Source organism: Oryzias melastigma, linkage group LG1, assembly GCF_002922805.2.
Source record: "Oryzias melastigma strain HK-1 linkage group LG1, ASM292280v2, whole genome shotgun sequence".
NCBI lineage: Eukaryota > Metazoa > Chordata > Actinopteri > Beloniformes > Adrianichthyidae > Oryzias > Oryzias melastigma.
Window position 1 is genome coordinate 13602080 of NC_050512.1, and position 17700 is coordinate 13619779.

At 37.2% G+C, this 17700-nt stretch overlaps 1 protein-coding gene across 12 annotated transcripts in view; it reads right to left on the reverse strand.

The window, feature by feature from the left end:
• The window catches only part of fat1a (FAT atypical cadherin 1a), a 70302-nt gene that overhangs the window by 42241 nt on the left and 10361 nt on the right, over positions 1–17700 (reverse strand). For all 12 annotated transcript variants that reach the window (XR_002917573.2, XR_002917572.2, XR_002917575.2 and 9 more), the window contains 2 exons: positions 7831–8145; positions 318–379 (listed from right to left, as the gene is read on the reverse strand). Coding sequence is in view for 8 of the 12 variants with exons in the window: in XM_024259952.2 (XP_024115720.1) it covers positions 318–379; positions 7831–8145 (377 nt within the window). In the remaining 4 variants the exon portion in view is untranslated. The remainder of the gene's footprint in view (positions 1–317; positions 380–7830; positions 8146–17700) is intronic.

Below are 17700 nucleotides of genomic sequence, written 5' to 3' on the forward strand. Positions count from 1 at the left end.
CAGCTTCCTGCCTCAGCCTGTGCCATCTATGAGACGGAACAATGAGGAAGAACAAAGAATCAGTCCACAGGACCTCTAAACCACTCTCTCTCCGACCCCATCCAGGGATCATGCGGGAATACACAAAGAGTTTTCAGTTGTCAGCACGTGGCAGTCAGCCAAAGATAGCTGAGAATGTCAAACTTCAGAAACCCTAAATCCCATATTCCCCTTCTTTAGTCTAACATTTTAGCTTCATGAACTAAACAACTCACATTCAACGGATCTCAACTAAATGACTTCCACATAAATGAATGATTGATATTTAAATAATTTACCTCTAGAATGTGCTCATCTTGCTGTTCTCTGTCAAGCCTTCTTGAAGTCGTCGTAATCAGACCTGTTGGAAACAAATCAATCCAAATTAAAATCAGACATTGCAATGATTTCCATTCTGTTCTTACCAATGAAATCCTTTCAGCTGATTTTGCAATACTAGCTTGCTGTTGAAAGAACATGTCAACACAGTGCCAGACCATCTCTGTTCAACCATGAAAGTAAACTAAGATGAAGAGTAGCTTAACAAAGACATGCTTCTGCACTGATTCAGCTTGGAGGTAGTTCTTCTGGCTGTTCTCTTTCCTGCTTTCTGGTCTATCTGGGTCCTTTCCATGATGCAGGATGTGTGTGAAATATTACAAGGGCATGCAAATAGTACTGAAACAGCACTGAAGACTTGACACTGTGCCTTTAGTCTTCCACAAGATAAATAGAAATAGAACCAGTCAGGCACTCGCCACATGTTTTCAAATGGAAAACACTCAACTGTTAGAGGAAGTATTTCAGGGTCTATATCATTCATCTTAAACAGCAAACAGATGCAGCGTGGTATCAATCACACACAGAACGCTGACAAACAAAAAAATAAAAGAAGTCTTGAGTTCCAGGATAATATGATTTTGTTTAAGCCCAGAAACAACGGAAAAGCAGAGTAGAAGTAGGGGGAGGGGCTATGCGACTTTTTTATATTATAGGCAGCGCTCACTCCCAGTGCAATTGCAACTTTGCAAAAACTGAGTGTAGGTTAGATATGCCAACTTCAACCGCAGCAGAGCTGTCTGCTTGCCACACTGCAGCTGATTAGCATACAGTAAAGCATACGATTTGAAAACCCAAACCCATCAATGGCACATATGCCCGCATCCAGAATAGCAGACCGCAACTTGCAAGTCCACAGAAATAACTGTGCTGGGCACTGAGATTGAAGGATATTATCAAGGCGCCTTTGCTCCATTTTTTTAAAATCCTCTTTTCTTTAAGCTTTATTTAATCTTTGGAGAAAACTGCAAGGATGTAGGAGTGCTTGGATCTTCTTAGAAATATGTAAAATCATAAAGGTGCAGCCTTCTCTTTTCACCCCCCATGGTTACATATTGTCCAAAACCTGTGCATATATACTTGTTTAATACAGTGTTCACTCAGAAAGCAAAAACAAGTGAAGTCGATTATTATTAATACTGTATCCTGTTCCCTATTTCAAGTCTTAAAAAAATTTATGGATTTACACCATCAAATGACACGAACCTGATCAATTACATTTGTACTTCAGCAAGGCAGGATGATGGATGATGATGTTTTTAGGAGCACAGTCTCTCTGTAAATATACTGAGTAAAAACAAAAACCAAAAACAAGCGATAATATTAGCCAACCCAAGGCCACTAGTTTGTTATGACTGTACAAATCAGATACATTTAGGGAAAAAAAGGGCCCGGCATCATAACAGTCGCACCGTAATCCCAGCTGCATAATCTCTGCGGTGTGCCTCTCATACCACAACACAGCCCATCAGCGGAACCAGCAACCATACAAAACGTCATGCATTTCTGCCGAAGCTTTTCTTGAAATACATCTGGTTTTAATCCCATATTGGGAAAAATGTGGAGAATCCCACTTTTTAAGCCTAATTAAGACCTCTGTGCTTAAGGAATAGAGACAAAGTAACACCACATTATACCCGGATAGTGGATACTTCTGCTTTTTGCGCTGTAAGGGATAAGATAAAGACAGAGCACAAGGGAAACATGGAGCAAGCAAAAGGACACTAAACAGCAACAATACTTATTTGGGGCTTATTTTGCTGAAGTAATTGAAGGCATAGGAAAAGCTCAGTGCAACCTTTAACTAGTAGCATGGCTCTGATTTCTGGTATTTATTTAGACCACCTTGATCACCGGTATGCTGCTTTTTCATCTGATTGTTTGAAGACTACATAAGGATTGCTAGTTTACGCCCTCTGAACTAGTTAACAGAAGCTTTTTTTGAAAAACCCAAACTTTATTTTAATCTTAAATTCTGATATTTACCAATCAAGAATGGGATCTTTTGGCTCTCCAGTCAATGAAGGTGCACAGCTCCGTCTCTACATCCACGCCGAGATAGTTTAAAATAACTAGTTGGTAAGCCAATGCTGACCATGGAAGAACACACACAAACACACGCTCACCAAAGCCATCCTGAGGCGTGGGCTGAGTTGGGCTGACAGTAATTACAGCCATGCTGTTTTGAGAGGGGGAGTGAAACAACAGCAAAGTAACAGTGGCACTCTTAACAGTCTCCCTGAGCGCTACAACCACTGCTTTAAAATGTGGGTCTGAAGGAAATTCAGGACTGATGTGGTTCATTCTTGGGCATCACTACTGTGATTAGAATCACACACATATTTTATGCTGCACGAATATTGACTGCGTGAATGTTTTTTTGAGTTGTAGGAATGGAAAAAGTAGAAATGCTAGAAACATTAGAATCACTGATGATCTAACTACAGTGGGTTTTTTTTTCATTTAGAAACATTGGTTATTTGAATGCTTATCGTTTTTCTGCAGTGAGCAAAATGACATGGTAAAACTTCTTATTCGGTACTCAAGCATTCAGATGCTGTTCAGAACTTTTCTTTTATTATAGCTCTGCTTTTTGACCAAAACTAAAAAGCTTTTGATTTACGACCAGTGGCTTTCTTTAAATGTGTTGTGGAAAAGTGTGAAACAGTGATGTTAAAAATATATATTTATAAACAAGTAAAAAAAAAGTGGGGGATTTTAATTAGTGACTTTGAGTCAAAAAAATTGTTTGCTATGAAGCAAGACTTTCAAATGTAACTCCAAGCAATCTTCAGCGGAAAAACAAGCCAGTACCTTTCATGTTTACAATGTCTGTAAGCCTAGAAAATCTACCCTCCTGAAACAAAAAAAACATCCCTAATATTTCAAAGCTGAGGAGAATTCCTATGTTTTGACAGAGAAAAACACACTTCAGTTACAGCTGCCATTTCTGGAGAAGTTTATCCATGGGTATTAGATTTCAAGCTTTTTCAAGTTAATTATTAATCTACTTTTTGTTTTCTCAGCACTTTGTCTTTCTCTGCCACTCAAGACTGCCATTGTTAAAAACATCAAAGTTATGAATTTGTTTGTCAAAGTTAGACTAAAATCTAAGTTAAGAAACTAAGCATTTAAAATGGCCTCACCCAGCTGGGATTCATTCCGTTTTAGTCAGAGTTCCGCCATTGGAGTCACCCCACCTGAACTAGACTAGTCTAGACTAGGCTTAACTAGAAACTGATGATGAATGAATCATCCACGAACTGGCCAGATGTAAAGTTGGTCATTTTTAATGGGTCTGTTAATGGTTCATGACGTTTGGTTTCATTGTTTCAAGTATTCGTGTGAGTCGAGATTTTCCCGATTTTATCACTTCTGTGTTTGTGGATTCTAATGAGTTTGAAGGTGGACCAAACATGTCAAAGTTACTGGGACTTAATTTAATCCAGGTGAGAGAATGACAAATTACTGCCTTTGTAGTTAAATCACTTACAGACAAAGGTCTTTGAACTAAAAAGATATTTTTTTTGACCTGTTAAAAGGTTTTTGATGGTGAATTTAGTAACACTAATTCCACAATAAAAAAAAAGTATTTATAATTAAAATATCAATTCAGAACTCAAAAAGGCACAATAAGATTCATATAATCCATTTTTTCTTACAACTTTTAACTCTGACTGCCATGCCAACTATTACAAGACAGTCCATTTATCTTTTTAAACAATAGTCTGCTTTCCTGAACTATACAACATATCTACACACTTTCTTTTCATAAACTCCACTGAGAGCTCTGACCATTTTTTTTCCTAACTCTAAATCACCGGAAATGTTTGGGAAGTTGTTGGAATTATCCATTTCCTATCTCACTTCCTGTGATTGTGGTCAGGGCCACTGATAACACCATCCTGACAGCATTTCCTCTCTAACACAAAACTGAAACAAATACCCCCAAATAATTGGGGTGGCAGAAATAACATTTTTTTTTTTTTTTTGCTTTAACTCAAACGAAAAAGATGAGCAACAATTGCTCAACACAACTGCCAGAGTGGGTGTATCTTTCTTTACTTGGGTTCAAATCCTGACATGAAAGTTGCCATTAAGACACAAAGACAATCGTGTTTGGACAGCCCCATCTGACTACAGGTATGCACATTGTTAGCTGTAAGTAGACCGTTGTCTGATGACAAACACAGATAAGTGCTATGATCACAGGGTGGGGTTTCAACAAGTCAAAGGGGCTCTGATCAGAAATCCTGTGTATTTTGGAGGATTATCAAAAACTGAAGTGAATTTTCTTTTAAAAGTTAATAAAGAAATTTGACACTGTTGCAGGTGTTATAGACAATCATGCAGCAACACATGGAAAAGTGGTAACAGGAAGCAGGGTTTTCGGTAATCATTAAGATAAGGCCGCTATCGTAAATCTTCACACCAGCTCTTTCTTTGGCAGAGGTGAGGAAACTGTTCTTTGCTTGGTATGTGAGGGTGTGAGTGTGTCTGAGTGTGTTCCGACTACTGGTTCTGCCCGGCTGCCCTTTCCTTACACACACGTGCGCTTGCAGACACACGAAAACACGTAGCATAAAACCTCTGGTCAAAGTCCAAAGCACACCATTTCAGACAGGACAGGAAGTTGATTCTGCTCAATCTCCCACAGAACAGGTGGGCAACTTGTGTAAACAATTTTGGTTCGACTAGCTGAGAGCGCTGACATGTCTTTGCACAGAGAAAATAAAACCAGACATGCAGCGGGTCGGCTGAGTGTGAAAACACACCACTGCTATTCTTAATGCATCCCTAGCGACAAAGGGAACGGCAATATTTTTATTGAAGCAACTGATATCTTAAAAGTAGCACATGGACTCACAAAGTCTCATTTTGTGTTTTGATGAGCTGACGACAAGCTTTTGAGTCCTCATCCAGGAGATTCAATTCTCCTTTGCTGCCAAGCAGAAACTGTAGAGTCTGGAAGCACTGCTGTCACATCTGTGGGTGGGATGTGATCTGAAAACCCCAGACAACTGAGCACCCCTTAAGCTGTAAAATTTTTAGACTTATAATATTCAAATCTATGAATCTCATACTGTTTTAGGTCATAATTTATAAGCAGCTGACATGCATAATCTTCTTCCATTATGACTCTTTTTTTTTTCTCGACCAGATTTCTATTCTTTCAAAGAAAGAAGCTGTTAGGGTTCCTGCTTTTTGACGGTGGTACTGTCGTAGTGACTGTTAGAAGAGCTGGCCTTGCACTTAAAATGAAAAATTCAGGGATCATCTAAAGCAGTCGGACATGTTTACTTGGCAGAAATAAAGTAGGCCTAAGCCTTTCATCATTGGCTTTGCTGAACCATTGTGAGTCTGTGAGGGGAAAGGGTAACCAAAGCCACCCAAGGCATCGAGCAAAGCTTTCAGACTGTATATATTTGAGGCTGAACCGGCAGCAGAGGGCCATAGCCCACGACAGACCTAGTTAGCTTTAAACACATGGCTGTAACCATGTGTTGCTCCTTCACATCCCATATAAAAACGCAAGTCTTTACATCTTTTTCCTTTTTCCCACCCCTTTTTAAAGCTTTGTACATCTGCCAAGATATGGCTTATGCTTCCAATGCAGTTTTAGAACACGTAATTAAAGAGCCTTGCATGTTGTAAACTGCACGATTGAATTGTGGAACAGAGTTGATAATGTGGGTACTTTGAGCTGTGTTGAATATTATAAATTCAAAGAAATCAATTATTTGTTTGTAATTTAAAAAAAAAATGAGAGAGCTTAATGAAAAGCATCTTTCTGCTTAGGGTTTAAGGCTCTCAAAGTTAATGTTTTTTGTTTGTTTTCTTTCCACACCTACCTTTCTTCTTCCACTCAACACTGCAATCTTAAAAAAAAAACAAAAAAAAAACAAAGAGGAAAGAAAATTCAAAGCCTCTCAATAGTGATTCAATGGAGTTTTCTTTGCTCAAGCCGGTCTTTGTTAAACTTGATGTGTGCGGCTCTGGTGTCTCACTGATAAAAGTTTTAACACGCTTTGATATGCACGAATGCGTCTTATCCTTCTGCTTCTGAGTATCTTTTTCCCTTTTTTTTGCTTGTTTTTTTTCCGAGTGAGTTTTACTTATGGTCATAAAAAATACAACACTTGGTGGGTTTTTTTCTTAGAAAAGAATTAACAATACAAAAAAACTTAGGAAATATTTAATATATCCCAAATGGGAAATGAAGATAACTGCAAAATTAGCGGTTGACTACTTTTTGCCACTATTAACAAATAAAAGGGGAAAAAACCAGTACAAAAAGTAAATGAAAGGCTAAATTACATAAAGTAATATTCACCTAAGCTACAAGGTTAAATGTGATTGATTTCCAAACTGAAAAAAACATACTATAAATTAATACCATGACTGCTTATGATGGTTTTACATTAAATAATCAGTATTATTTATGACCTTCTATGTGTCCTTTCCCTTTTCTAACATTCACAATTTCTTATCAGCACTGGAGCTTTTAATGCAGGCAGACAAAACATGAACCATATGTGCATACTCAAAAAGTCCTTTTTTCTTTCTTATCCTCTCCATTTTGAGAAACCCAGCATTACAGCGAAGCAGCAAGCAAGCTGGAATCCTTATTTGGTCAGAAAAACTCGCAACAAAAATAACACCAGTTTGTTGATGTGACCACCTAGGGAAATAAGGCCACACCGACATTAAGAAAGGACAAACTGGACTGGTTACCCTCCTTGTTTGAGTTTTCAGCTAAGTTAACAAAAATATTGGTAAAAAAGCTATTTCCCCTTCTTTAGTTCAAGTACAGAAGATTTGTATGAGTCAGCTCAACAGCAGAGAGACCTGGCACATTCTTCCTGTTATCATTTTATAAGAACAAATCTGTGGATTTTTAGGAACAGTACACCGAGCTCTGTTTTACACCTATTTCTGATACTTTTTTCTGCTATAAAACCAAACATAGCAAGTTCCAGCTACTTTAAGAGCAGCCAATGAAATATTAATCATCACACCACTTCCACTGAGGACCATACGAGAACACAGTTTAAAATGTTAGAGTGCAAAACCCCTCATATGCTCGGCTCAGTTCTCGCCGAACTGAAAAAACTGTGTTTGGCCTTCTTTTCCTTTGAAAAAAATGGAGCAATGTCAGCCATGCAAGGCAACGTTAAACAATCTTTTGCATTTTACTCTGTTTATGACCTTCTTTGTGATAAAGAAAACATATGGAATTTATTTTCTTTTGCCACATCTATGCGTTGAAGTGACAAGAAAAATCCCACTACTATCAAAAATAGTATACCTTACATTTATGGTTTAGGACTTTGTGGTTGTAAATGTAAGCATCTAAGCATAAGTACAATGCATACTTGAAAAGGTCTGCCTTTCACAGCATTTATATGACTCAACCTCCTGCTAAGAGGGGAAAACCTTGCATCTAATATCCTCCCATTAACAAGGTCTTACCTGTCTTGGTGTTAATGGCAAAGAAACCCTGGGGATTTCCACTGGTGATCTTGTAGGTGAGTTTGTCACTGGCAATCGCGTCTGGATCAACGGCGTTGATCTGGATTATTGAAACGTCTTTTGGAGAATTCTCCGTGACAGAGGGGTAGTAGACAGGCTCGGAGGTTTGCGGCGCGTTGTCGTTGACGTCCTGCACTTCAATGTAGACCTCGACAAAAGCGGAGAGGGGCACCACGCCGCGATCCATTGCATAAACTGTTAGCCAGTAATGAGGTGTTGTTTCATGATCCAGCAGCTCTTGTGTTCGAATAACACCTAAGAGATTCAACAAAAGGGGGGGGGGAAGACATAAACTGTTAATGGTAAGCTCGAGAACATTTTTCTATGCAATACATGATCAAAGGGTCACGTTCCTGTCTGAACTTTCAATGACCTTTCAGATTGATTTTTTTGTCAATTAGGAAAAACAGCTGCCTTTGAGCAGGCCGTTCACAAGCTGGTAAAAAGGCCCCCTTCCTGAAACGTGTCAAGGTGGGACACTAACAGTAACCAGCCAACGCTCTTTTGTTTGCATTTTGCTGCCATGCCGGCGCCAGAACCTACAGCTGAGCAAACGAAAAAGCTTTCAAACACACATACGTGAGTGGCACAGGATGACACTACTTAAATAGAGTGGTGAATGAGTAGATCCCGCAGAGTCCAGAGATGTATTAAGCTCTGTAAGATGCTGCACTGAACAGAGGTGTATGAGTGATGTAGTGCATATGCTATCCTATAGCTGTCACTCTCTGTCGGGTCAAATGTTTCTGTGCTCCAAACTGTCCGATGATATGAAAGCAGCTTGTTGATCTTTCTAAGGAAAAGCTAACAGCAAAGTTCATGTTGGTGAGTTTGCTTGGCTTCAAAGCTTTTCATCTCTGCTTCGCTCCACTTACAGACACTCAGGAGCCTGATAGATGCAAAGCTGCGTAGGAAGGGACAAGTGCATTAGAAAGTGGGAGTCTCGGCATACAAATCAAGACGAAGGTGGAACCTCAATCACTGCTCTTTTCATTTGTAATATTAATGATTACACAACGTTTTTCAAGCTTAAGGGTATAAATCTAAAGAATTAATTTCTAACTGAATACATAATTGTTACTAATTTAAACACCGTACAAGTCTTCCTGTAAGACGTTATATAGATGAAAGGAGACAATAATCACAAATGTAAGCAAACCGTAGCCTTACAGAATAGAAATGTTGGGATTAATTTGTTTGGTCCACACCAGAGCGCCATTGAGCTTTTGAAACAAGGCAGACTTTGAGAAAACAAACTCCAAGTACAGAAAGAACAGCCCACAGAAAAAGCAGCCTAAGGCCAGCCTTATAATTTGTTCACGTTCAACTCACCGGGGTAAAACCCACGGTATATCTAACTGGACTGATGATTCACCTAAATCATGTTTCACTGTATGAGAGTTCGTTCAACATTAACCCATGATTCATTACAATCACAAGATAAAAACAATAACCGGTTGTTTTACAAATGACTCCTGTAGGGAGGACCGCAGAACAAAATACAAATACCTTTAAGCATGGAGCTATAACAGCTTTCATTGACATTACCTCAATAAATATACTTTTACACCTACAATAAACATTTATAACTTTATCTGATTTTTCCATTATCTGGAGCTAATAAAAGTGAGTCACAGTATAGGGAAGTATCACAACCAGATATGGGTGTTGTCGGTTTTCTGCTGTTCGTCTGAATCTTTTAAAGCTCCTCAAGTCAATGTTGGCTCAGATTAAAACCCCCCACAGACGCACGAGAGCGCCGTTGAAAAAGTTTGCATTTGGTGTTCTTGTCTTTCGTTCACCTACTGTAACTTGAGGAACTGCAGTGTGATACAAACTTTTAGCTTTGGGAAATAGGAAGTATCTTTAAAAGGCAAAAAAAACAAAGACTTGTCACAAAATTTTAAAATTTAAACCGAGAGACAAGTTCAGCTCATTTATTCGCTAACCCTGCCTTTCCTGTAAATTCATTCTGGGATTCTATCTTGTCATCAGTCATCATTACAGCTCGCTCAGCTTAGCTTGAGGCATGTAATAGGAAAGGTAGCCAGGCGAGAAAATATAGGCAGCTCTCAAAAGTTTTGTAAAGCCAAGAGTCCCAAGACAAAATCAACACTTAAAAGTGTGACAAGAATGAAAATGAGCTGCCTGTAGTCAGAGGAATCGCTTCAGGCATTCATTAGTTATTAGAATTTTTTTTAATATGTAACCTATACAATATTACTGCATAACATTAGTGCATAAAATAAAAATGACTGACAGTTAGATTTTTTTTTTTTTTTTACCAAGGCTGTCAACCTCACAGGAAATTGCAAATCTCTGACAAATGTTGAGTAAGAAAAACTTTCATGAAATATTCTCAGCTTAGACATAAAAGCAAAGGATGGTTTTCGGACATGTTTTGAGGCTGTATGAGTCAAAGGTTAAGTAGAAAAAAATGTCAAAGTAAATTAGAAAGAAAAAAAGTAAGTGCAAGCTGATGTGAAAAGCAGAGGCACAGGATTTTCAGAGTTATTCAGGTGTGTTGACGCTGTAGCACCAAAAAGGAAATGTAAAAAAAAAAAATAAAGACAATTGGGAAGATATGAGCCATTTTTGTGCCTCTGCCAATAACTGCCGCTTGAGTGCTCAGCAATGTTATAATAAAAAAATTCCACTGAAACCAGGGTCAAACCTTTTTGTCTTACAGTGGTCTGCACAGAACAGATAACTTCTTTTATCCATAGTTTTATATATATTCATGTTTAAATGAGTGACGATCAACTTGACCTAAAAAAAATGAAAGTAAAAAAGGCATAGCTTCTGCGGTAACTGGTTTTTAACAATGCACAAGAAAGATGAATCTGAGGAATTTTGTCGCCACACCCCTCCTATACACCTAACTACACAGTGAGGCAGAAACAAAAAACCGCCCTCGGGCCACAAAAAAAAAAAAGCCTCTGCCAGATTTGCTTTCCGCTTTTCTCCCCTTGCTCTTCACTTTTCCCTCTAGCTTTGTTCTTCAAAGCTATTTGAGCACTGTGGCAGTACAGTCAAGTCTTCAGACAGCCAACAGATTTTCCACTATCAAGGGCAGTGCATGTGTATCTAATCTATAGTTTATTCTACAAAAAGCTCCAGAGTCACAACGACGACACGGTTATCAGTTATCTGAAGATGCAGCATTTGCTTTGAAACAGTTCATGAGCGTGTCACAAAAGCTAGTGGAACAAAGTAAAGTTTGTACCTGCGGTATGAGCACAACACACTAAAAAACGACTTTTCTTTTGCAACATTTGTCGTATATGCTGCTTGTCTGACCTAAAAAGTTACATGTATGGATAACTCAGCGTAAACCAGCTGTTCCTTGCTCATTCTTTGCCTGAGAAAATGGCTTTGAACAGCCTCTGTTAATTCAGCTCACCTCTATCCCACATTCCTCAGCCTTCTCAGGCTTTTGGCTCACATGCTTGCATAAACTTTCTCAGTGCCCCCTCCTTTCCAGAGCCTTGGCAGAATGCTTCAAATTCCTCCAGTTCGTTGTTAGTCCCAGTGTAACAGACACAGTCCTAAACTAAGGTTGCTGCTACCAAGCAGGCTCACATACACTTTATTTTAAGGTTTCCAGACATCTGGGGCAAAGATCTGTGTTTTAAGTCTGTTGATACTAAAGAAAGGCAGACACAACGACACAGGTGCACGCCACGGCATAACTAATATTGCATACATGATTATCAGGATAAGACTAACCAAATTAAAGGTCAAAAGTCATTGCAATCTGATCACTTGCATTTGGAAACATCATTTACTGAGTTTAACAGTTCGACTCCAGACAAATTTGGTGTATTGGTTGAACCGCCATGTCAAACTTCTGAGTTGCAACCGGCCCAAAAGTCAAGTGCAGCTACATTTTCAACAGAATTGCACTTAACACCAGTTTTACAGGGTCAGTTTTGGTCCTGAATTGCTGTCCATTTGCTGCTGCCTGTTGCTGAAAGGGAGAGGGGACATTCAGTCTGTCGCAGCATGAAATGTTTTGTAGAGATGCATCAAATTTTTTGTGTTTCAGCTCAAAATGTGTCACAACCAGTCGCAAATGTATTATTGCCCCCCCACACACACACACCCCACCCCCACCCTCGCCCCAATCATCTTCCCACAAACTTTGCATTATGTCATGGGCTTTTACTGAGAGAGAAACGCCAACCTCTTTATTAGAGGCAATTTTTAGGATTACACTCCCCAGCACCCCATTGCATCCATTTAGCTCACCAAATTACCAGCAAAAACTAAAGATTATGATTTAATCATTAACCTCGTAATGATTTTTCTTCTTCTTTCAACCTTTTTATTCCATCTTTTTCTGTCTTTTTACCCTTGCTCCCTGCACTGGAATTTGCGTTAAAACAGTAATGAATTATTTAACTGCAGTAAAATATGGAAAATACAGTGTTAAATGCATCATAAACTCCATTTTCAAGACTCTCAAACTGCATTTTTAGCTACTTATTTCTCTTTTCTTGAGTGTGTCTTGTCAAAAACAGAAATGCTGCCAAATGTAATATTACTGCACACGGTTGTTCTATTATTAAAAACTAGGGATGTTTCCTATTTTATATTTGCTGTATTTTTACTTGTTTATTAAAGCTACTTCACAGAAGTGTTTTATTTAAGTTTTTAATGATAAAAGAAGGTTATTGAAATATAAATGAGGGACAACACTAATCTGTTTCTTCAATTTATTCATGTTTTAAATGTCTTATAAAAGTATCGGATCGGGACTCGGTATCGGCAGATACACAAAATCAAATGACTCGGAATCGGATCGGGCCCAAAAAAACCTGATCGGGACATCCCTATTAAAAACTGCTTATCTATGTCAGCTGAACTTGAAAGAAAATTAATTTGAGTGAGGAAAAAAAGGTTTGTTCTGAATTATAACATCTTAATCAAATGACCATATATGGAGTTCTGTTAAACTGTCATCAAGCCCACAGTCTAAACAATTTTGTGTGAAAAAAATAGTCTTTCCGTTTTATTATATATAGCTAAAAAAAACGACTACGCTTACAAAATAAAAGCCTCATATTATATCGACATTAATTTAAGCTAACAGCTGTCTCCTGCTCATGAAGTGATACATTCTTACCGCAGTGTGTGCAGTACCACAAATAGCCCCAACTGAGTCTGTATTAAGCACTGTTTGACCTAGGTTTAGGGTCTTTTGTCTTTTAAAATCTCTGATTTTTTTACTTTTACATACCTTAAAAACTTGATTGAGTGCACTGATGTAACCTAACAATTTTGATTACCATACCACTAAGAAATTAGATCGGACTACAGAGCCTGTAGCTTGTTACTTTGATCCCTGCGGCATTTCTATAAAGTTGTAAAAATCCTATGTGAGAAAACATTTACAGATTGGTTTATTTGTTATTACTAATGTCAAACAAGGGGAAAACAGCCAAAGAAAACAGAAAAAAAATAAATTGTGCCTCAACATTTCCATGTCCAGTCACTATGTCATATGTATACCATTCATTTTGTTAAAGAGAAGAGTGTCTAAAATGCCCAAACCCCAAAAAAGGCATAAACAATATTTTTCTTTCTGGTTTCCTATTAATAAGACAGCTAAAATTGATGAAAAACCTTACATAAATATATGATGTCCTTTCAAGCAGATCCAAGGACATGGGAGGGCCATGGGGTACTAAGATATAACCGGTTAACCACCCACTGCTGTCCTTCTGCTATGTACAAAATCCGTTTGTTGCAATTTTATGTGTAAAAAGATGTATACTCCAATTTAGTACATGATATTATAATACAAGACAATAAAGTAGTATTGAAGACATACATACAATATTTTATATGTTGATTGTTGTAGGTTGTGCAGTTACTGTGTTTTACTGATAAATTGAACTGGTATGCTGTAATAAAACATAAGTGGATGTTGGATCTTATAATTTCCAATGTGTCTGTATAGAGTCTCATTCATCCAGGTTAATTCTATTGAAGTAGGAGGTTATTGGGCTATTGAAGGAAAAGAATAGCCAGCAGGCCAATAAACATTATAGGAAATCCAATTAGGTTATATCAATAAAAAAATATATTTAATATTGCTCAATAATAGTTACCATTGTGAATGGTCAATATATTTAATAGTTTATATTGTTTATCAGCCATGATCACAAACCTGTTTGATACCCTAAATTGATACCCTACTTGCATAAAAAAATCCTAAACAAATCCCCTTGGGTTGCTGGGAAGCTGCATGGAGGTGAAAATATCTTATCTCAGATATATTCATAACAATGATTAGGTATCACATAAAACCGTGTCCCTCGTATCTTCCTAAATATAATGCACAAACTATTACAGCCCATTGAGCAAGAGAGCAATTTCCCCTCCATGCATCACTGAGCACAGATACATGGGGCAGAAGAATGGCCGTCACCAGCTGGCGTACAGGATTTATTTATTTATATACTTCATTTTAACAAATGTATTCAGTGAAGTTGAACAGCAGGTATCAATAGTGACCTTGAAATCAACCCTATAAATTTTCCTTTTTTTTTGTTTCGACTTAAGACGGACAAAAAAATAAACCTTGATGTTTCTTTTATTAATTTTTTGCACAAATGATCAGTACTTAATACTTCTTATTGTATTGTAACTTGTATTGTGCTGAATTGTAGACATGTTGCTCAGTGAACACAAATCGAAAGAAATCCATCAGCATGTCCTTGTAGTGTAGTCACAACATCCATAAAGTCAGAAAGTTTTTGTGGCCGGCGCACATGTTCATGTTTACACAAGCTCCTTCATTTTTTACATTTGTACTTACATTTTTGTGATGACAAGAAAAACCAGATCAACAGTAAAAATTTTATTAACTTTTTTTTTTTCATTTGTGTTGCGATTGATAAAACAAATAGGGTATAATATCAAAACAAACTGAATAAATGACTTAGAAGAGATTTTTTAAAAGATTTATTTTACGTGACGTCAGAAAAAGTGTCGACATCGCCACTACTGTGTATAATCACTTCCAGTTTATAGGTTTAGACCAACAAAGGTGACAATTTTATGTAAATAATAAAAGGTAACCTTACCAATTTTTACTTGTGCAATGTTTATTTTATAAATGTCCTACCTGTTGTTTTATTTCCTCTCTTAGATCATTCACAAATGTAAGGCCTGCTTGCAGAATGCTGCACAGCTGCTTCCCCAAATTCCTATGGACAATATTTAACGTGCCATGGATCATTTCTTTCTGACAACCCAGAAAACGTTAGAGGAAGGTTACAAGTACTTCACTAAATGCTACCTGTTTGATTATGAAGGTAATTAAGACTTTATTCTTCTAATTTATGGTCACACTAGCTTTCTACAATGGGGATGAGATGTAGATTTGCAAAAGATCATTTTTGCCTAGTTAAAGTTGCTTACATCAGAAAATCCCTGAAAACAGAGCAAAAGTAAGACATTTTCCGAGTGTCTTACATTAAAGTAAAACTAATTACTGTTGCAATATTTTATAACGTTACTACACTCTACTTTTTCTCATAACTGTGTCTGATCTGCAGGAAAATAAAAGTAAAAGAAGATCAAATTATTTGGAAACTGTTAAAATTATATATACAAGCAAGTGACTATTCGCATGGCATTTCTGAAACATATGCGGCCAGTGCTGAACTTTTTTCTTGTCCGCACTTATTTTGAAAGCTGAAAATAAAAGATTTAATAGTTTTACTTGAAATATTTGCTGTGCCACTTGGCAACCATTCCTATTTTTACTATTACCCCTTAAAAAAACAAGTTAAAACAACAAATAAACCTTGTTACAACAGCTAAATTTAGCCTTGGAAGCAGTTAAAATATATGCGAACATGCAGCAATGTGCATCTTTGCCACACAACATGAATTTCCATGCCTATTTCCGTGCTTACGTGTGAATAACATTAGCCAAAATATACACAGTTAGAATAATATCTGCTCAAATGAAAGGTCAAGATTATTCAAATTTGCATTTTGATTTGGAAATTATCTAAAAGAGGGGGAAAAAAACAGATGGGACATTTATAAAATAAATATTGTACAATTTTCTGTTACAATTGGTGAGGTTACCTTTTATTAATATTTATGTAAAATTGTGTTCAAGAGCATTCACATTTCAACTTTGTCAGACACAACCCTTAAACAGAAAATCACTTTACACAGCAGCGGTGATATCGCCACTCTGTCTGATGTCACCAAGAAAAGGGTCTAATAAAATTTGATGCAAATTGGCAAAGGAGAAAACTGGACAGTACCAGTCAAGCATTGGAAGCTCACTCTGTCTTTAGGACAAAGCTATTTAAAATATGGAATTCTGCTATTGCTTAGTTATTTTAAAAGTATTCTGGATATATAAAAATGTCACTTCTGACCTCTGTTACTCAGGTTGAAAACAGACGTACTGCATGATGTTGATGCCAACGCAGTACATCTATGGTTTTGCCACTCTATCTAACTCCACTGCACTGGTTTTAACACCAGATACTTCACTTTTGCAGCTGATTTTAAAAATGGTCAAGTATAATATATTATTCATCAGTGGTTAGTGAGACATCAAATTAACAAATAATGGAGCATATCCTGTCAGGCAGCTCCAGGTTTCTTTAAAAAGATTTAATGGGCAGAAAGAACAACATACTTTTAACAGAGGAACGTAGGCTTTCTATTTAGAAACCTACAATCAACGGTTTCCTGCCACATTTTCCTGGTTCCATCTCCAGAGTAACAGCACTCAAGCAAAGACTATTTGGAATCAGGTACCCATTAGCAATCCAACTTTTATCTCAAGCATATGGAAAATGAAGAATGGAGGGAAACTGTTGCCTTTTGAAAAATATACTCAATGCCAAAGAATTGACTTTTAAAAATATACTGTACAATTTTTTTTTATTGCCGGTAAAACTGTTTACTTTTGGAGGTAATGGAAAAAGAAATGAAGGACTAGTATTTTTTTTTTTTTTACAATTCGGTAGAAATGGAACAGGACTTTGTCACAACACATCAAACTGTTTCGTTTGCACTCACAAAGGATGCTTTCACTACACAGGCTGCAAACAGCTTCAAGTGAAAGGGCAATGCATATTTTATCCAAGAAGAAAGGGCAATGCATACATTATACAATCAGCATCTGCTTCTCATGTACACTGAGCACACTCTGCTCTGCTCAACCTGTATACTGAATAATTTCACTTCCAGCTGAGACAGAACTTGCTTTGAATACGTTTTCAAAGCAACAACAACTCAAAAGTGTCAGATTCCTGTTTAAATGAGCACGCGAGTGCTTTTTGCTGACATTTTGCAATGATAATGGAACGTGAAAAGCTCTACTAAAATATTTGCATTACTTTTATCACAGCATATATCTGATTTCTAATTAATATAATCATACAGAGAAATTGAAGATTTACATGAAATATGATCAAAGAAATACTGGGTTGGGAGAATATGACTGTGGTCAAACAGCAGGCACAAGGTAACGCCTTTTTTCATGGACATCTGAGGTCATTTTAACAGGACAATGCCAGACAATTTGAACAAGGGTAACTGTTGTTTTATAAAAGCAAGACTGCTTTATTGTCCTGCCAGTGCTAAATTCACCACTCTTTATATGCATAGAAAAACTGCAAATTTGAAAACAGCTCTAACTTCTCCCATAATTGAGTTTGTTCAAGGTGATCTATTTTCTTCATACCTCTGACTTTGCCACAGCTATCTAGTATCTTGAACAATTAGGTCAAAGCTCTTTGATTTGCACAATCTCATTTGCTTGTC